Source organism: Megachile rotundata, chromosome 2 (genome assembly GCF_050947335.1).
Source record: "Megachile rotundata isolate GNS110a chromosome 2, iyMegRotu1, whole genome shotgun sequence".
NCBI classification, from domain to species: Eukaryota; Metazoa; Arthropoda; class Insecta; order Hymenoptera; family Megachilidae; genus Megachile; species Megachile rotundata.
This window is the reverse complement of record NC_134984.1, coordinates 4,736,839-4,758,079: the sequence shown is the minus strand read 5'-3', so window position 1 is coordinate 4,758,079 and position 21,241 is coordinate 4,736,839. Positions and strand designations below refer to the sequence as shown.

Below are 21,241 nucleotides of genomic sequence, written 5' to 3'. Positions count from 1 at the left end.
AGACAACAGGACTCTCACCCTTAAAACTGCCGGCGGAGCTACCCAATCTCAGGCCCCTGAGCAACGGATGCCACCGGTAGTAATAATGTGTTGTAGGGGTAACCGAAAGGTAATGTCAATTTATTGACATAAATATAGTATTAATAACTTTAATAATTCGTAAAAATAATAATTATTAATAGTATAAGCAAAATTTTTAATCACGAATGGATCCCGACAAATCTATCGTACGATGCCCCTGGCACACAGCGTCACGTGGGCAGTCTAGCGCGGGAGTGGGGACACGGTAGGCGTCTACTCCGAAATCGGCCCGAAAAGTGCAACTAAATCCGAGCACTGCCATAGAGGACCCGGTGGATCTTCGCGTATTTCACCGTACATTGGACCTCAGTGACAGTAGCGATAGTTTTTAAGTTAGTGGTTAAGTGTAAATAGTGCGCGTTAGGGTATACACTGCTGGCCAAAATTAACGCACCATTTTCTTTAGCCGTTTTCTTCTTTCCGTTCTGTTGAAGGTAGGACATTGAAATTTTGAGGATAGGTGGGCCCATGGGAAGGGAAGAAATATGAAGAGTTGCTTAGAGAAGTTAAGGGAGGTATAAATATGGATGATTGCAATATAACTGATACTAGAAGATCGAGGGGAAGGGAGGATATATTGATCTACGTTGAAAACGAGGAGGTCTTAAACAGGGTTTATGATAGGATAACTGAAAAAGGATACAAATGTGACAAAAGCATGGGGAGGAGAAGGAAAATAGTGGTCGTGGGGATAAATATAGACGAGGAAGAGGAAATAATTTTATTGGCGGTGAAAAAAGAAATTAAAACGGACGATGCTAAGATAACTTTTTGTAAAAATAATAAGGATAGTACTAGGACAGCCTGTGTGGATGTTGAAGAAGAGGACGTGAGGATTATGATAGAGAAGGGCAGGATCAAAATAGGTTGGTGGATGTGTAGAATAAGGGAATATGTGGATGATAGGAGACGTTTTAGGTGCGGAGCTAGGAACCACCTCGCCTGGGCCTGTAAATTAAAAGAAAAAATTTGCTTTCGTTGTAAGGCTAAAGGTCATTTAGAGAGAGACTGTGTTAGTGGAAATTATAGAGAACAGGATGGGGTGAGGAAACAGGATAGAGACAGGGAGAGAATTGAGGATGGAATGCGCGTGGAGAATTATAGTAACGGCAATAGGATTATGGGAGGTAGATATTTGAATAACGGAAGAGAAGGTTTGGTTAGGAATAGATATGAGGATTTGGAAGAGGATGGTAGTTTCTTGACAAGGATGGAAGGTAACATAATGGGGAGATTAAGGGCGAGAAACAGCTGTGTGGAAATAAATCAAGAAGAGGGGAATAATAGAAGGGTGATGTTTAGGACAATAGGCACACAGACAGAGGAAGTAGTTATAATATCACAGTCCACTCCCAAGTGGAATGAGATTGTTGGAAGAAAAAGGGGTGTGAGGACAACAAAAAACAAAGATACAGGACTAGATAGGGGGTGGAAACAGAACGAAGATGGGAATAGAGATAATGGAAAGCCGAAAGATAGGAAGAAGGAAATAAGGAAACACAATAGCAAAGCTATTTTCATTAAATATAACACGGGAAACTTTAGAAAAAATCTCGAGGATTTGAAGAAAAGGATTGACTCCCCTAAGGACGTCCAAATTAAAGAAATTAGAGAAGCAAAAGCAGGGGGAATAGTCAGTGAGCTCATGCAGGGGTAGGATGGTGATGCGTGGGCCAATCAAATAGAGGATAAAATTAAGGAGGTAGGTCGGGTGAGGCGTCTTGAACCCAGGGAGGGGATACGCATAAGGGGAATCGAGTCACTACTTAGTTAGTAAAAAGGAAGTTATTCAAGCTATTTTACAGGAGGTTAAAGACTTAGGCTTACAGGAGGAATCAATTGAGTTATTAAGATTGTTTAAAGAGCAAAATGGACATCAAACAGCCATCATTAAGCTACCAGTTAGAGCTGCTGACCTTCTCGTACAAAAGAGGACGATCAAAACGGGTTGGACTAGGGCGAGGGTCGCGAGATACTCGCGTATCCTCTTAAGATGGAAATGTGGGAGAATGGGGCACTCCACGCAGGAATGTAGGGATCAAGGGAAGAGGGGAAAAGATGGGAAGGAAAATAGAGAGGGGGATAAAAGAGGGGATAAGAAGGGGAATAAGAGTGGAAACAGAGACTATTTTTCGGAGTCTGTGAACAGGCTAAATGTGACTCAGGCTATGAATCAAGTTAAGGCTTCGCTGGCAAGAATAACGAGTTTTCAGTGGGAAGAGAATGTAGAAGAGGAAATATAAGAGCAGTAACAAGAAATTAAAAATGGCTAATCAGAGTACATTAAGAGAGACAGGGGAAACGACAAGAAGCTTTAAGTGTATTCAAGTAAATTTGAACAACTCGCGAAGTGCGTTAGATCTACTAGCACAAAAAATGACTCGGGAAGACATAGAAATTGCCTTGATTTCAGAACCTCCTAGGAAGATAGATAATTTAAAATGTGTGTGGTCGTTTAGTCGAAAAGCAGCTATTATTATTAAAACTATAGAATTAGGTTTTACGGTATTAAATAGGGATTAGGGATTTCGTGATAACTGAGGTGCAGGGTTTTGTGTTGGTATCTGTATATATGTCGCCTAATGTAGATTTAAATTATTTTAGTGAAACGTGGAATAGATTAACGTCGAATATTTCTGTATTTTTTGGTAAGGATAAAACTAATTTTATTATTACTGGGGATTTTAATGCCCACGGTCGCATGTGGGACGGGAACATTTGGGATAGAAGGGGAGAGATAATCGAAGAATGGGTCCTTAGGGAAAATTTTACTTGTTTCAACGAACCGGGAGTTTCTACATATGTTAGTGCTCTAGAAGAATCGGTGGTGGACATTACCCTAGGCTCGGCGAGGGTGATGGATAGGGTACGTAACTGGGCTGTTTTAGAACAGGAAACCCTAAGCGATCATAAATACATAAGCTTTTAAGTTTTACTTACCTGTCGGCGTAGTCACTCTCCTTCCGGGAGTCTTCGTTGGACCCTGAAAAGATTAAAAAAGAATATACATCGTATGTCCTGAAAGTAATGTCAGTAAGTCGATTAAAAATTATTTATTGAACTGCTCGTTACAAATGATTAAAAATCTTCAAAATAGGCTCCTTCTGCGTCAATACATCGGCTCCAGCGAGTCTTCCAACTCTCGAATGCATTGCTGTAGGCCTCCTCCGGAATTTCCTTCAATGCCGCCGTACAAGCTCTTTTGATTCCGTCTACTGTCCCGAAAATCTTGCCTTTCATGGGTGTTTTGACTCGTGGAAACAAAAAAAAGTCGGGGGGAGCTATGACAGGGCTGTACGGGGGCTGGGGAATCGTTGGCACCCCTGCTTTAACCAAGTAGTCGGAGACGATAAAGGCGGTATTGGCCGGAGCGTGGTGTAACGTCCAGTTGTCTGCCGATATGGTTCGTGACGATGCCATACACTTGAGTTTTTGGAATATTTAGCATATCGGCCATTAAACGAACACTTAATCGTCGGTCTGAGTTAAACAATTCCCTCACTCGTGTCACATTGTCGGCTGTGGTGGTCGTGAATGGCTGTCCGGCACGGTCCTCGTCGTCGACCTCTTCCCGGCCTTTCAAAAAGGCCTTGTGCCACCGAAACACTTGCTGATCTGACAGGGCATCTTCTTTATAAGCTGACTTGATCATAGCAACCGTTTCCGTCGCGATCTTTCCAAGTTTCACGTAAAACATGATCGCAACTCTTTGTTCTAACGAGCGCTGCATTTTGACTTGTACAGTGACACAAAACAATTCTCACGGATAGGCTCGTCCTCACTCTCCGGATGCTCGGAGCACCTTCAGCAGCGGAGATCTGTTTAGCTGACTTCCCGTACTACCAATTTTAACCGAAAAAATCGCGGTCCGACGTGAAGTCGCGTCACAATAAAGTCACTGACATTACTTTCAGGACATACCATGTATTACTTATTTTAGATGGTTTTAAAAATCCTACAAGCTGAGGCGCGACTGCAAATGGCGACCCAGAAGAAAATATCAGTAATGTATTATGTAACATTGCAGATAGATACTTAGCGTGTAAGAGTAGGCCAAACATGAAAAGAAATGCGTACTGGTGGAATCCTGAAGTGGAGACATTGTGAAAGATCTGTAATAAAAAAGGCAGATTAGTGAAAAAATGTAAGAAAAAATTTGTAGTTAACTCGGATATTTACCTGTTAGCCAAAAATGAACACCGAGATCTGAAAAGGAATCTTAAAAAATTAATTAAAGTTAAAAAATGCAAATGCTGGGATGCTTTAATTAGGGACTTAGACCGAGATGTGTGGGGTAAGGTGTTCCAAATCGCGATGAGAAAACTTAAGAGTAGGGAACCTCCCCCTACCGCGGAAGAGGCGAGTAGGGTTGTCGAAAGTTTATTTCCAGGTCTACGAGGCAGGAAGAGAAGGGCTTTTCTTTTAGAGAATATCAAGAGAGACTGGGGGAGACCCTTCAAGTCTCAAATGAGGAAATAACTTCCGCGGCTAGGAGAATTAAAAAGGACAGAGCCCCCGGCCCGGATTGTATTCCAGGGATCCTTGTTGCTCTTTTAGCGAAGGCTAATTCTGGTTTTTTAGCAACATAGTTTTCGAGACTACTAGAGGTCTGTGAGTTCCCTTCTCGATTGAAGAACGCAAGGGTGGTGTTGATACCCAAAAAGCAGGACCCAGACGGCAACAAGAATTACAGACCTATTTGTCTTATCAGTGAAGTTGGGAAGATATTTGAGCGCATCCTTTGTAATAGGATGTAAAATTGGATGGAGCTGCATGTGTAACGTCCCCGGGAAGAATTTTTTTTTCTCTTCCTTCACCATCGCGACAATCTTCTGCCCACCTATTTAGAATACCCAATTACCGACAGTAGTTGCCAAATTATCGACCGTATGTTACGTATCGATTATCGATCCTGGTAGATTCGACAGTCGGTAATCAATATGTATCTATATGTTTTCGTTTATATTAATTATCTTATAATTTTGATTTAGAATAGGTAATATTTTCATACCAATAATTGAATATTAAGTTTGAATCGTTAAAACAAGATTATGTATTTTATTTTTCTAATAAATAGTTTTGTATAAGAAATTTCCGTTACGCTATGATGTGCCTACGTGCCGCGATACTCGCCCGAAATCCTTGAGATCAGCGCTAATCCTAGAGAAGGATAGCGATACTATTTCTATTTACGGCATTATCAAACAGTAAATTAATTAATTAACTAAATCAAATTATATACGTAAAATCAGTCATTACTAACCCTTTGCGGACGATAGGCGACTCTCAGTCGCCACGGCTTTTCGTGCGGCAGGACGAATGGCGAGTGACAGTCGACAGTCGGTGTATGTTTATGTTCCCTCTATCTCCAATTGACTGGGTCGCACTATCGCTTCTTAAAGAGGTTGCTGAACTGCTTAGGTTCTTATATAGGATGTGTAAAACGATACGTTGTAACAGAGATAAAATAATGAAGGGCCTTCCAAATTGTGTAGCCTTAACAACAGTTCCGAGCTCAGTTGAGACTTTGGCGAGTGTAGCAGAAGCATCAACAGAATTTGTTTCGTCATTTTGTGTGAATCCCTAAAAAAATGGATCTCACAAATGATCTGAGCTCCAGTGAAGACGAATTTTGTTTCGATACGGTGCATGACGAAATTCAACGTATTTCTAAAAACATCAGAGGGACGGGAAGTGACGAAAGCGAAGAGGATGATGATGATGTAGTAGGCGTGAGAACTAGAAAAATCCGAGTAATTGATAGCGAATCGGAAAGTGACAGTGATGTCCCAGAAACTTCCGGTGAATCAGAATGGACAGCTTGTCACGAATCCGAGGAAGTACCATCCAGAATAAAATTCATACCGGGCAAAAGATCTACAGGACCACACGTACCCTCCGATGTGAGAGAACCTTTGAATTTTTTCAAGATGTTCTTTACCGAAGAGCTAGTCGATCAAATAACAATAGAAACAAATAACTATGCTGCAAAGAAGTTGGAAGGAAAGACGCTATCATCAAGGTCGCTTTGGAAAACTTGGCACAATGTCAAGAAGGAAGAATTTTGGGGATTTATTGCAGTGATTGTAAATATGGGGATAATGGTAGTCGGCAATATAAAAGAATACTGGTCAACACGTGAAATAAGCCACATTCCATTTTTTGCAAACACCTTTACAAGAGATCGATTTGTCCAAATTTTTTGGATGTTGCATGTACAAATAGAAGGGGCACAAGGTAGCAACATTACACGTTTGCAGCGCATCACTAGACATCTTGATTATATAAATTCGAGATTTTTGGATTATTTTACACCGAGCCAAGAAATTTGTGTCGACGAATCCGTCGTAAAATTGAAAGGTCGAATTTCTTTTATTACATATAATCCCCAGAAACCGACTAAATGGGGCATTAGAATTTATATACTGGCAGATTCCAATACTGGTTACATTTGCAGTATTTTACCTTATTATGGCAGCATTACGACGGAAAAACTGCTAAGGCCGAACCTTCCAGTTTCGACAAGGATCCCCTTACATTTGTATACAATGATGCTAAATAAAATTCCAGGTGCGCAAGGGTATCACATGTTTACTGACCGATATTATACGAGTTACATGTTAGCTAATGAATTATATAGACTAAAATGTCATTTGACTGGGACCATACTAACCAATAGAAAAGAATTGCCAGATGAAATAAAAAAACGACATATTCCAAAAGGAAAATCTATGATAGCGTATCGTAGAAACAATAATGTGATTTTGGCTTGGAAGGATAAGAGGATCGTCACACTATTGTCCAATTATTACAGTGCAGAAATGAGTACCGTTGGACGAATTCTCCGGCATGGTGTCCAAACGGTGATTTCAAAACCCAATGCTATCACAAATTACACCCAATTCATGGGTGGCGTTGATCTCGCAGATCAATATTGTTCGACGTACTGTTTTATGAGGAAGTCCCTAAAGTGGTGGCGCAAACTATTCTTTTGGGGATTGGAAATATGCATTATTAATTCGTACATTCTGTACAAAGAAGTCAAAAGGCAAAGGAACGAACAACCGCTTTCACATTTAGAGTTTCGAAAAGATTTGCTAAATAACATGAGAGGAGATTTTCGTCAGACACGAGAGCGAGCTTCAAAGTCGACGTCCAACCCTGACGAAGTTCGCCTAAACGGAAAGCTTCACGTAATTCTTACGGGAACAAAGAAGGACTGTAAAGTTTGTTCAACCCGTAACAAACCAGGTGGTAGACATGAGACGACGTATTATTGTGATACGTGCCCAGATAAACCACGGATGCATCTTGGTGAATGCTATACAGCGTATCACACAAAACGACATTATAGACCGTAATTCTTGTAAAGATAGATAAGCTCTTGTAAAGATAGTTAGTTTCTTGTATAGATAAACATGTAAATATAGATAAACAATCCAAATATAACGTTTTTAAAAGGTAATTTATATGTAAGATCATTTTATTGCATCATGTAAGTCACTCAACGCATTTGCGAAAATCGCTTCGTCCTGCTACCTTACCCGGCCGAAAAAGTCGTCGTCCGCAAAGGGCTAAACTATTCATGGCCGGAACCACAATTATTTTCTTCAATTAAAAAGCTGTAAATCGGAATAGATTCGACTCTCATAGAATTCGTACGCAATTAATTAGAAAAGGACAAAAAATGTATTTTTCGCTAAAACACCGTTATACTACTATTTTTATATCAAATTGTTAGCCAGAAATTAGAGAGCAACATTTAAAATATAATTGAACCGTTCAAATTTATAATTAATATATAATAACGAAGTTATATGAAAATTTAGATATTCTGACGTCACAGAAATTCCAGGAATTCGGCGAACTTGCGAGTATAAAAGGGCGAGCGAAACCCGTCTAAAATCAGAACAGTTTTCGCAGTCGAGCACGATAGAAGTATTATTGATAAGAATAAGAACTCAGAACAATTTCCGCTGTTAAGAGCCGCAACGAATCTTGATACTTGATTGGTCAAGCGAGTATACGCCATTTGGATACTTGGTCGTGGGTCGTTTTAGTAGCTGGCTAACGCAGAGCTCCCCATTCAAACGATCTCGTATCTGAAACTCCGTCAGGAGAGAGCTGTACTTAGCACCAAGAAAGGCTAAGATATCGAAACGATAGCTCTCAGCTACTCATAGTTTATTTTTGGTCGAATTGTTAACGCGCCATCAGATTCTCGGAGCTCGCTCTGGGTAGTTTAGTAGCCAGCGAATAGCAGGCTCCCCATTTGAGCGGCTTGGTCTTTGAAACCTGTGTCTTTTGGGTGGGAGTTCAGCAATTACGATTTTACAATTAGAGTCAATTGATTTGCTACCCTGTCGAACTTATATTGTTCACCTGATTCTGGTATCGTTGGGTCGTTTTAGTAGCTGGCTAACGCAGAGCTCCCCAATTAAGCGATCTGGTTTCGGATGTCAGTATTCGTTTTGGCTAAAAGGGTCATGAACCATTTAGTTGTCGAGTCAAATCATAAGAGTAATTGTTCCGAAGAGTAGTTCTCAGATTCAGATAAATTTTTGTTATTTGAATTAATAAAAGAATACTGTTCTCACTTAGCGTCATTTCCGTAATCGATTACATCGCGTTAGATAGTAGATAAATCTGTCTAATTTTTGCGAAAGCGTATTTAGGTGCGTTTAGAGAATCTCACTTAGGTCGAATTCCTCGCAGCGGTAGATTATAAAGCGCTAGTATTAATTAATTTCGTCAAAGAACATTTATACAAATCAATCGTACAAATTGAGATAAACTTTGTCACTGCGATACCTTCGAACACGAGAATCGAATACGTATAAAAGCGAAGTTAACTTTATCAGAGATCAGAATTAGATACGGTCCAACATAAAGTACTGACCAGCGAGTCTCATACTACATATTGTTTAATTTATCAATTTCTATTATTTCTATCATTATTATTATTTCAAGATCTATTTAGTTCTTTATACTAATCAATCATTTATAATTTATATACTTTCTTTATTTTGTTGTTATTGTTGTTGTTGTTGTTTCATTTCTTATCGTTTACTGAATCAATCTAATTGTTGAAAGATTTTGACCTGTGGATTTTACTCCTTAGCCGCACACCACACGAATCCCACAATCTTTACTTGCGAAATCGAGTCGTTTAGAGGTAAAAGCCGCTCTTTACCTTTTAGCGCTTGTAACTAACTAAACTTAGGTTCTAGGGACGTTACACGATTAGAAAAATTTGGTGACAGCGGTGGGATATACAGGAATAGGTCACTGAACGTAGCTATAGAGATACGTATCACCGATCTCCTGTGTGGTAAGAGAACTTTTCTCTGCGGAGATCAAGATCGTTCATCACTAAAATAAAATAAAAGATAAACGCGTAATAAAATACACAAGTAGAAAACAATCTAGTTAAAAGGAATAGGAAAAATTAATAATACATACATATATTAATTAATTAATTATAGTAGCTTAGATTTTGTAATCCAAAATGGAAAGGGAATTAGAAACGCAGGAATGTAGTTCGGGAACTCAGGAGGAGGTAATTATTTCTCCTTCTCCTCAAATTAGCATCCGAGATGCCGCGGATATTGTGCCTCCGTTCGACGGTCACAATATACCCCTATATCAGTTCACGAAAAGTTGTACTAGCGCGAAAAATATTATTTCTCCTCACGCCGAATATGGCCTAGTACAATTAATTAAAAATAAGTTATTTGGTCAAGCGTCCAGAGTAATCGCAAGCGGTGATTATAATACGATCATCGAACTAATTACAGTTTTGAAATCGCGTTTCGCTCCATTATACACTTCTTACCAATTATATGGAGACCTCTCAAAAATGGCTCAGATGCCAAATGAAGCAGTTGTAGATTATGGTAGTCGCGTATCAAGCCTTTTATCACAAATTAAGAATTGCAATGAGGAAGAGCAACCGAGGTTAGCACAACAGTATAACAAAACTGCCGAAAGTAACGCGATTAGAACATTTATGACAGGGTTAAGACCAGAAATTTACAATAGACTGCGACACCACGAATATATATTTCTCGACGATGCGATTAGCGCAACAATTCTTGCCGAAGCAGAATTTAGGGAGAGTCAGGTCCGATTAAAAATGGCAGATGAGTATGCTCGCGTTAGCAATTATAAGCGTCCTAATTATATGTCAGGATCTCAGCAAACCGCGACGGTACAATGGCAACAAAAATATTGTCTTCACTGTCAGAGATTAGGGCACAGAGCCCCAGATTGTCGTAGTTTTAACCAACACGGAAGACCCACGAGAACAACTAACCAAGAACTACCACAACTACAGCACATTGCACCACACACTGCGCCAAATCCAAATAGCCAAATAGCCAGTCCAACTATTCTCAGAAGGCCCCCAGCAGCCAGGCCTCCTCCTCCTACCTGTACGTTCTGTGGAAATATTGGCCACACAATCGCGCAATGTAGGAAGAAGGCTTATCAAGATAAAAGAGCCGAACAGGCTTATCAAGATAAAAGAGCAGAACAGGTGCGTAGCAGTACAAACCTCATAGTCCCCACTAAAATTATTAAAAAACCTCCTAGTATCGAAGCAAAAAATAAGATTTTCCAAAGCGGGTCAGCCTTATTCATGATAGATACAGGGTCAGATCTAAATTTAATTAAAGAAACGTCCTTAGTATATCCCACTCAAATCTATACCGACGTCTGTCTACAACTAAGCGGAATAACTAAGGGAAAAATTTCTACAACAGGGTACATCAAAGTGAAGATATTCGACCACGAAACCATAATACACATCGCCGAAACCCTACCAATAAAACAAGACGGGATCCTCGGAAACGAATTCTTCCAAAACACTGAAGCAATAATTAACTATCCCAAAGCAATAGTAATCACCAAGGATTTTACCATACCATTCGAAGAACCAATTATCCACATAGAACCTAGGGAGAGAAACGTAATACCAATTAGGGTCTTAAATAATCATGTCAGCACCGGATACGTTCCAAAACTAAAAATAAATCCCAATTTGCATCTCGGTAACGCTATAGTCACTAATAGAAAGGGGGTAGCATTTATTTACGCGATTAACGTTTTTTCCGAAAAGATAAAAATTTCCATGCCTGAGGTAGAGTTACAGCCTTTCGAGGAATCACCCGTAGACGACTCACAATCTCCGGATACACCTAGAATACAAGAATTACTTAAACTACTGCGATTAGATCATTTGAATTCCGAAGAAAGAGCCAGCGTCGAAAAATTAATAAAGCAACACGCGGATAGATTTAATTTACCGGGAGAAGATTTGGCAGCAACAGAAAAAGTATACCATAGGATTATTACCACCGATGACGCACCAATTAACGTAAAACAGTACAGATATCCATAAAGTCAAAAAGAGGAAATCAACAGGCAAATTGACGAGCTTCTCGAAAAAGGAATTATTGAACAATCAACTTCACCTTATAATTCTCCTTTATGGATCATACCAAAGAAAGAAGATTCTCAGGGCAAAAAGAGGTGGCGATTAGTTATAGATTTCAGGCGCTTAAATGAAAAAACTATTAGCGACGCATATCCACTTCCTAATATCACTGATATTTTGGACCAGTTAGGTAGCGCGAAATATTTCTCAATTTTCGATCTAAAATCAGGATTTCATCAAATTCCAATGCATCCGGACGACAAGTGCAAAACTGCGTTTTCGGCCCCTTACGGTCACTACGAGTTCAACAGGATGCCATTCGGACTAAAGAACGCACCAGCCACTTTCCAACGATTGATGGACAACGTCCTATCTGGACTTCAAGGAATAGAACTATTCGTGTACTTGGACGATATCGTAATCTACGCAAGTTCACTGCACGAACACGAAGTTAAATTCCATAAATTGATGGAGAAATTGAGAGACGCCAACCTCAGCCTACAGCCCGACAAATGTGAATTTCTAAAAAAGGAAATAACGTACTTAGGCCATATCATCGACGAAAACGGGGTAAAACCGGACCCCAAGAAAATAGAAGCGGTGGAAAAATTCCCGGTACCAGAGACGGTGAAGAATGTAAGGCAGTTCCTAGGACTCTGCGGATATTACAGACGATTCATCGAAAACTTCTCAAGGATAGCGAAGCCATTGTCAGATTTGACGAAAAAGGAACAGAAATTCGAATGGACTAACCTCCAACAGGAAGCCTTTACGATCCTTAGGGAGAGACTATGTAAAGAGTCAATCCTCACTCATCCAGATTTTTCCAAACCCTTTAACATTACTATGGATGCGTCAGGGATTGCAATTGGAGCCATTCTCAGCCAGGGTGAAACAGGAAAGGACCAGCCGATCTCATACGCTTCGAGAGTCCTCAACCCGGCAGAAACGCGATACTCAACCACGGAGAGAGAATTACTCGCCATCGGTTACGCAGTACATCACTTCCGCCCGTACGTTTACGGAAGAAAATTCTTCCTTATAACTGACCACAAGCCCCTAGTCTGGCTGAACAGCGTCGCAGACCCGACATCGAGGTTGCTGCGCTGGCGAATTAAGTTAAGTGAGTATGACTACGAGATTAAATATAAAGCCGGAAACCTGAACGCCAATACGGACGCATTATCCCGTAACCCCGTTCCAACAAAAGTGCTACCGGTCAACGCGAAAAGACCTCGTCCATCGGCTACAAGTACAGATATCCAAAGGGAAATTAAAAAGAAGAAGGAATTCCACCAGTACAAAACTCGTCAGAGGGAATCAGCAACGTCCAGTTCCAGAGAAATTAAAAGGAAAAAAGAAGTCCATCAATACAACACTCGTCCAAGAGAACCAATGACGTCCAGTTCGAAAGAAATAAAAAGAAAAAAGGAATTTCATCAATATAATACACGACCACGAGAATCAGCTACATCCAGTTCGCGAGAAATCAAGAAGAAAAAGGAGTGGCATCAATACAAAACCCGACCACGGGAATCAACTGCAACGAATTCAAGGGAGGTCAAAAGGCCTAAGAAGTATCACCAATACCCTACTCGCCCATTGGAAGGCAAAAACTCAGATGCACTCCCTTATAAACGTAGGAAAGGGATAAAAGAAGAGGAGATAAGTTCCGACGAATCGAACTATTATGACACAGACGGTTCCGATGAAGATACCATTGACAAGGAAGCAGACGAAGAAATTATTAATCACGAAAAAATTAAAGAACACCAAATGCAAGTTTAAGCACAAGTTCATCAACCACCCTACGCATTCAAAGCGAAGACTCCACCGCCACTAATATTAAGGAAAAACGACCCACTGGTAATCGGAGAAGAAATAGAAAAATTCAGCGAAGAAACAATAATTCCCAAACATCTATTCAAAGATCCGCCGAAAATTAATGCTGCACCTCCATCTTCAGAATCCGAGAAAGAGGAAGAAGAAGAAGCTCCTTACGAACCTAAAAAGTTAAATAAATCGGGTCCAGTAACTCCCATTAAAATAAAAAAGGAAGATGGAAAACTTACGGTAAGCAAAGTACGGAAACCGAGAATAACCGAAGAAATAATAAGCTCGGTAATTGAAGTAAAGGATCATCTTTGGACGAGAAAGGGACCAATAGCAGTATTTTGGGACTCCCAAGGGATCCCTCTGGATTCTAAATCAGAGTTATTCATCAAGAGGAAGAAAATCAAACCAGCACCTGAAAAAGAAATAATTCAACTTAAATTAAGAAAGCAATGGATATTCGGCGTAACTATTATATCAAAAAAGGAATTACCTCAGATTCTTAAGAAACTCGCGTTACTCCTCCAAAAGAATAAAATTAGTGACCTTAACTTACCAGATAACAGAAATCTTAAAAAATTAATACTCTTAACTTTTGCTGACATGCCTATACGTATCGCCATTTGCACCGGGGATATTAAGACTCCATCGTTCGGGGAAAGAATCCCTATAATTCAAGAAAATCATATAACACCCACCGGGGGGCATAAAGGAATACGAAAAACTTACCATCGCGTCAGAGAGAATTATTATTGGAAGAATATGAAGAGAGAGATAGCCGATTTTGTAAAAACCTGTATAGACTGTCAGAGAAACAAATTAGTTCGCGTAAAAAATAAAGAACCTATGGTAATTACGGATACTCCCCTAGATGCATTCGATAAAATCTCGATGGATATATTGGGACCCTTACCTTTAATGTCAAGAGGATACAGCTATATATTGACCATGCAAGATAATTTGACTAAATATTCAGTAGCAGCACCCATCGCCTCGATGACCGCAGAAGACGTAGCGAAAGCATTCACTGAGCATTTTATTTGCACATTTGGCTCTCCAAAGGCGATTTTAACTGACCAAGGGGCATGTTTCATGAGCTCTTTAATAAAGAAGTTAGCAAAAATATTCCACATACGGGCATACAGAACGTCGTCTTTCCATCCGCAGTCAAATGGATCCTTAGAAAGAAGCCACCAAGTATTAATAGAATATCTAAAACACTTTCTCACAGTAGAAAAACAATGGGATGAATGGTTACCGCAAGCGATGTTTTCCTACAACACCAGTCTCCACGAAGGTACCAGATTTTCCCCTCACGAGTTAGTATTCGGTAAGAAAGCACGACAACCATCGAATTTTCCAACAGAAGATGCAGTATGCACTTATCCAGACTACGTCGACGATCTTATAACAAAACTACACAATTTTCGGAAAACCGCACGGAATAATCTCGAACAGGCGAAACACCGACAGAAACACTACTACGACAAGAAGATCCGCCCGATTAGTTACGAGACCGGCGAGGACGTATTCCTCCTTAATCCGGCACGGAAGAATAAACTCAAGAAGGAATACTCAGGCCCTTACAAGATTACACGTATCATAGGAGACAATAACATAGAGTTACAAATAGACCGAAGGAACAAAAGAAGAATCGTACATAAGGATCGAGTTAAACGGGCCCATTTACAAACGAATAATTGGAAATCGACAGGAAGATGAATACGTGCGAAAGGGCGTAGCCGTACGAACAAGTAGTCAGTAGTAAGAGTGCCATCCGGAGGAATAGCCACGAAGAAAGGAAAAAGAAAGGATCACTCAAGACCCGGACAAAATGGACATTGGACGACAAAATCATCAACTAACAACTGCACTCTGCATGAGAGACATGGGGCTGGTATTTTCGTATAAATTCAACCCTACTGTAGGGAGACTATGCTTACTCTGCATGGTACCCATCCACTCCGAAGCGAAAAGGCAGTGGTGGAGCGCAGGCAAGAATCAAGATTTCATTTTATATTTATCATTCAATAAATAATTAAACGAATAAATAATTGCGTACAGGATCGCACTTCTACATCAAGAGGGACTACGCCCTAGAAAAAACCCGGTGCCTCAGATGCAAGAAGAGCATTGTGTGTGCCAGCCATAGCCTGCTCTGAGTGCACCAATAAAATACTTCAAATGGATAACGAGGATGTGGAAGCATTCGAAGCGGGAGTACCTCTAAACACCGAGGATACCTTCCGCATCACGGAATTTGAAAATGCGACATCGGGAACCGCGCGAATAAACTTAAACACCTATTAGTTACAAAATATACACTCTATTTTTCCTTACTACTGTAACGAGGCATATTTTCATTTAGTTCATTACCTTCTTATTTTTGGTTATGCCTCGTTATGAGGATCCTCCCGAATTGCCAGCCCCACTCCTCCGCCCAAGCGGACCCCCTCACCGCTGGGGCAAGAATGAGTGAGAGTGTGCCGTGTGTTTTCTTTTTCTATGTGTTCTTTCTTTTTTTTTTCTCTCTCTTCGCGAGCCCCGCTTTGTCTCCCCCCCCCCCCCCCCCCCCCCTTCCAACACCAGGAAGGAGCCACCGTTGTCCCCGGTCGCGGAGGAACCTCTCCCTGAGTGACGGAGGCGCGGGATGGGCCCACCAAAGAAGACCCCGGCTGTCCGGTCGCGGTGCCACCCCGTCACCCTCCGCGAGGGCGACCGGCAGCCCACCACCGGGAAACGCCAGGCCTGGGGACGAGCCACCCCCGACTGCCACCTCGAGAGGGCCCCAGGACCTGGCCACCAGACGTCGCAGTGGAATGGCTCATCCTCGACGCCGAAATCCTCGGGGTGGGGGAATACCGCGAACCGGGGAAGAAGAAGATGGAAGGAAGAAGCTAGCGAGCCGCCGCGAGAGAGCGTAACGCTTGAAAAGTCCCGCTATAGCCCGTTTCTTTTTTTTTCTTTTTTTTTGTGTGTATCGCGTCTCCGTTCTTTTTCTCTTAATTCAGTAGTGCGTTTCGTTCTTTTTTTTATTACCGTTTTGTTTTTCTTTGTATTGTGTGTGTGCCTGTGCGTGGATTTTCCGTCGCCGCCGCCCCAGTGTGAAGTTCTTTGGTTGAGTACACCTGCGCCAAAAAGGTAGGAGTCATCTCCTTACCCTTCTTTTTGTTATTCATTTGCGCGTGGGCGAGGGCGATAGGAACCCTGGCCCCAGTGACGAGGACCCTAGAGGCCGCGGACGGTCTACACGACACCATCCCCTCTAATCTAGTTTTTTTCTTTTGTTCCGCTGTATTTGGTATTTAGGACCAACGTCCCCTTACTGTCCACGACCACTAACAGGACGTGTTCCTTCGCGGACGACTACCTCAGCGTCTTTGTACCTTTTTGTATTTTCTCTATCTTTGCTCTCGCGCGTACCGTTGGCCCCCGCGCCGCAAAAGCCTCCCTCGCAACTGGCGAGTCGACCCCTTTTTCCTCGACCGTTGCTTGTAACGCGTGGGGCCCACGCGAATTCATTTTTCTCTCTAGAGAACCCCCTTCGGGCTTTCCCCCACCGATCCGTCACAAATTTGGCGCCCAACGTGGGGCCCGAGTAAAGTTGACCACAGGGACGCGAGTATCCACCCTTAAAGATTTTCTTTGTTCTAGTTGGTTTGAAATTCCCGTTACTCGTACCGTTGATTTCAACGACGAGTCTTTGTTTTCGAATCTAGCAATAGGCGATCGTTTTTGCTTCGTTGACATCTACCTGTACCCCGTATGTACACGTGGGTATCCGATATTATTGCCGCGATTGTCTCTAGATCGAAACTCTGTAACGGATTATTATTGTCTTTTCATTTGATTTCTAACGGCATACAAGGCCGATTATATTGAGCCTTTGTTTGTGTTAAGAATTGGCACCCGTGACGGTTTGAGCTGTCGGTTGTTTTTTTTTTTTTCTTGAGCGTATATTATCGCTTTTTCATCGTCAGCTTAACTCCGGGTTAAAGTTAGGAAAAAATTCTTCATTATGTCCGGCTCCGAGACCACTGAGACTGACCGCGCTCGCCGTTTCGCCCTTCGCGAACAGAGAGCTGAGCTGCGGGAGATGTGCTCCTCACTAGTGGACCGACACAATGCCGTAGATGTAATTATGCTGATGGAAATGTTACGATTCAGTACCGTCGGTACGTGGACCGCGTTGGCTGACCGATTCAGGCGTCACCATTTCCGCCTCGAATTCGGACCCAACGCGGCCGGGTGGGACCCTGCAGTAGACGAGGTGGCCGGCGCGCAGACCAACAGATCGCTTGAAACTGGTGGCCGGCAGCAGAGGAAAGGACTTGTTCGCCCGATACGAGTCCATCCTCCGTCTCTCCCCCCTTCGCGGGTCCGGGTACCCACTCGGAGCGCGCGCTAGTTTAGATTTGATTCCCGCCGCCGCCCCGACCTTGACCGTGACCGAACCTTCGTGTCCGGTTACGGAGCGGCCAGCGGGAGAAAACGCGTCCGCGCTGGACCAACCGGAGGATTCCAACACTCCCGAATTACCGCGCGGATGGGTGGAGGACCGCCAGTGGATGCCCACTGGTCAGTCCGTCGGTCGTTATCGGGACCCCCTTAGTCTTCATTCTGAAGGGGTGGAAATGTCCCAACCGGCGGATACTACTCCCCACCGCCCCCTAGCAACCGCAAGCACGCCGCGAGTTAGGGATTCGCGTCTCGCGGAGTCCGAATTTACCGGACACCGGGGTGATCGCGAAACGCGTCACGCTTCCCCACCGCTGGAGACGCGAGGTTCTTCGGCTCCCCTTCCCCAATTCGAACCGATCGGTAGCGATCGCCGAGTAACGCGTTCCGAAAGGGAGGGGATTTCTGCCGCGTCGCGGCCGGTAAGAGAGCGAGCGACGGGTCGGTACGAACACCGTCAACCAGACCCCCCACTCTCCCACCAACAGATTCGGTATGGCAGCAGCGGGAGCGACGGAGAAGTTCCCCTACCCGCTGTCACCGAATCATGCGTTAGCCGTCGTGAACCGCAACGCGAAGAGCGACGCGAAGGACGACGCGAAAGAATAGATGAGGATCGCGATCGTCTACGTGTTCGCGACTCCGCGGACAACTTGGCGTCCCGGAGCCACCCTCGCGTTCCCTCCCCATCCGGGGCTGGTTATTCAGAGCGCGGAGGTGTTGAACGCGATTACGCTTACAGTTTGCCCAGAGAAGAACGACGCGAGAGAAGGGAACGAACTCGTGACCTTTCTCCTCGTGATCGTTTACGTTTTCGCGACCCCGTGGACAACCTGGCGTCCCGGGGTTATCCCCGTGCTCCCTCCCCATCCGGAGTGTTAAAAATAATCATCACGCGGCTCACGGTTTTTGAAAAGAGCGCGCAGGAGCGTGAGAGGTCGTCGCGAACATAGGCCGTGAAGCGAACATTGTCCGTGGCTCGCTCTCTTGTCTCGGTACATAGGTAAGCGTGCGGACGTTATTATAAAATAAAATTTAATTTTGAGTTATATTACTATTATATTTACCAGACTATTAGCTATTACAAATTATATTTACCAGACTAATTTTATTATGTTATCGTTTAAGATTTTTCCTTCTATTTGAATAAAGTATTTATAGTGTGACGTGGTATTTTATACCCGTCACAAGGAGCCTCCTCGGGAGACCGGACAGGTTATAGGTCGTAGGCAGAAACCGTCTAGAGAGAGAACGAAGCGCGTATAATATCGTAAGAACGAAATCTGCCTCTATATTATTTTGTATGTACCGCCGGAGAATGACGTCACTGTCAACGAGGGAACGACGTACGTCGAGGGAACACGCCGCTACCCTGCCGCTACCCCGCTTCGACCTTCCGATAGACCATGAGAGACCAGCGAGTAAGAGGAGTAAGAGGAGAGAGACCAGCGAGAGAACGACGTACGCCGAGGGAAAGTGCCGATACCCTGCCGCTTCCCCGCTACCGCCCTACGATAGAGGAAGAGAGGCTGTGGAGCCGGAGGAGGTCCTGCCGAAGAAAACTTCGCTAGAATTCGGAGACTCCGGCCGAGGGTGGGAGAAGGCTACGAGGTGTCCTAATACCGGCACAAGGGTCCGCGGATCCTTATTCTGTATCTGGCAATTGCCCAGTTTTGTCGAGTAGAATAGTATCGTGAAATATCGTTCCGAGAGGAAAATCATACCGGACCCGCCGTGACCTGTGCCTGGACGCCTTGGTAAACCCACTCATTTACCGCTATATGTGTAAAAGAACGCGAAATCGAGATTAACATATCGTAGATTGTAGACCACCTGGCTTGCCATTCACGGGCAGGTTCCGCAAAGTGTGACCGGAGTGGCCTTGTATCGTAGGGAAATTATGTTAAGTTAGAAGAGTAATCCCGGGGGCCCCTGTCCGGGACGGTCGAGGATCCTGACGTTTGGACTTTTTTCGTTTCGTCAAGAGATCGCTTCTCGATCTCTCGAATAACCACTCGGCTCGATCACCGAACCTGTACCGAGGAATGGCGTTAGCCACAATTTAAAGTATCGTCTCGAGTAGGTCTTTGCCAATATTGTGCCCTCCCACGTCTCGATTTCGCGAACTCTTGGTACGGGAGTACAGTACTGATTCGTAATAAGCAACTCGCTCGGGTCTGGCGAGTTGCTTGTTACGAATCAGGTATATTTTCGGCTTGCCTTTGTTCCCAAGCGCGAGGACGGTGACGGCGTAGAAAAAACAGGGGGTTGGGTGTAGCGGTATAATATAAAGTAATCGGTCGCGCGGCGATGTTATTCTTTAGACAAGGACAGAACATAGCATGCTTTCCCTTTTTAATAGTAGTAAAATTTCATGAATGGAAAAATATACCGGATTCGTAACAAGCAACTGCCCAAACCCAAGCCAGTGGCTTATTACGAGTGGCTTATTACGAATCGATGTAGGATTAAATGAATGAACGACAGAATCGCTATGCATCAGAGTGAGAAAACAATATATATGTTCTGTCCTCTTTCCACTAAACTGTTCGGTCGACCGTGAAAATTTATAACTTCTTCGGTTTCGCGGACCTCTCATTCTTTCTCGGATCTCTCACTCAGCGGCCGACTTCAAACAAAGAAGAGGGGATAGAAATTTGCTTGTTACGAATCACAAAACTGTTGCTTGTTACGAATCAGTACTGTAGATCGTAAAGTGCATGTTTTGCCGTACCGGACATTTCGTGTTTGTCGCGTAACTTCTCGCCTTCTCTCTAGACGGTCGCCGATACAGAATCGATTCGCGTGTAAGATTAAGTCGCGTCGCGTGTAAATGAAGTGCGTTTGGAATAATTGCGTCTCGTCGCGTTCGTCGCGTTTCGACGCGTTTCATTGCGTTTCGTCGCGTTACGTTCCGTTCGGGTAATTGCGTCGCATTTGTTAAGTATTTGCGTTGCGTTTAGAAATTTCGTTGTAATAAATCAAAGATTGTATTCCGCCTAGGAACTGGCATTTATCGTTTCCGTGGTTAAAGTCCCGCGGAGATCGTCCCTCGGCCTTCCGCCGAGCGAGACACGAATAAGTCGAGTTTCGATATCCTGGATCGCACTGTACGACGTAGGTTAATTATATTTAAAATAAACCCCGCTGTTTTAACAAATACCGCTAAATTGAGGTCTCTCACGGATTATCCCGAATCATTCTCGCTCGTCCGCGTCCGCGTCTAGTTCCTTTACCCTGGAAGAATCCCGCCATTCTACCCTTTCGTTCGGTTACTGAGCTACCGAGCTGGTCCGCCGCCGATTCAAGTCTTCCGCGTTTTTCCTCGAGGTTGATATAAGCGATTTTCCTATCTTTTCGCTTGAGAATCTCATTTCGCGTCAAAGTTCCTTATCGCGACGCTGAAAGGCATCTGGCACCCAATTATAAAAT

General features: G+C 43.2%; 1 protein-coding gene across 5 annotated transcripts in view; it reads right to left on the bottom strand.

Annotated features, from left to right (window-relative positions):
- LOC143265883 (uncharacterized) overlaps positions 1 to 21,241 on the bottom strand; it is a 40,794-nt gene that overhangs the window by 12,134 nt on the left and 7,419 nt on the right. The window contains exons 2-5 of one of the 5 annotated variants that reach the window (XM_076540347.1): positions 4,261 to 4,299; positions 4,159 to 4,193; positions 3,022 to 3,064; positions 287 to 1,029 (exon numbers count right to left, since the gene is read on the bottom strand). In XM_076540347.1, coding sequence (XP_076396462.1) covers positions 803 to 1,029; positions 3,022 to 3,064; positions 4,159 to 4,193; positions 4,261 to 4,299 — 344 coding nt within the window. In that variant the 3' untranslated portion in view covers positions 287 to 802. Of the gene's footprint in view, positions 1 to 286; positions 3,065 to 4,158; positions 4,194 to 4,260; positions 4,300 to 21,241 lie in introns of those variants that run through there. The other 4 variants (XM_076540353.1, XM_076540357.1, XM_076540356.1 and 1 more) reach the window with 4 other exon arrangements.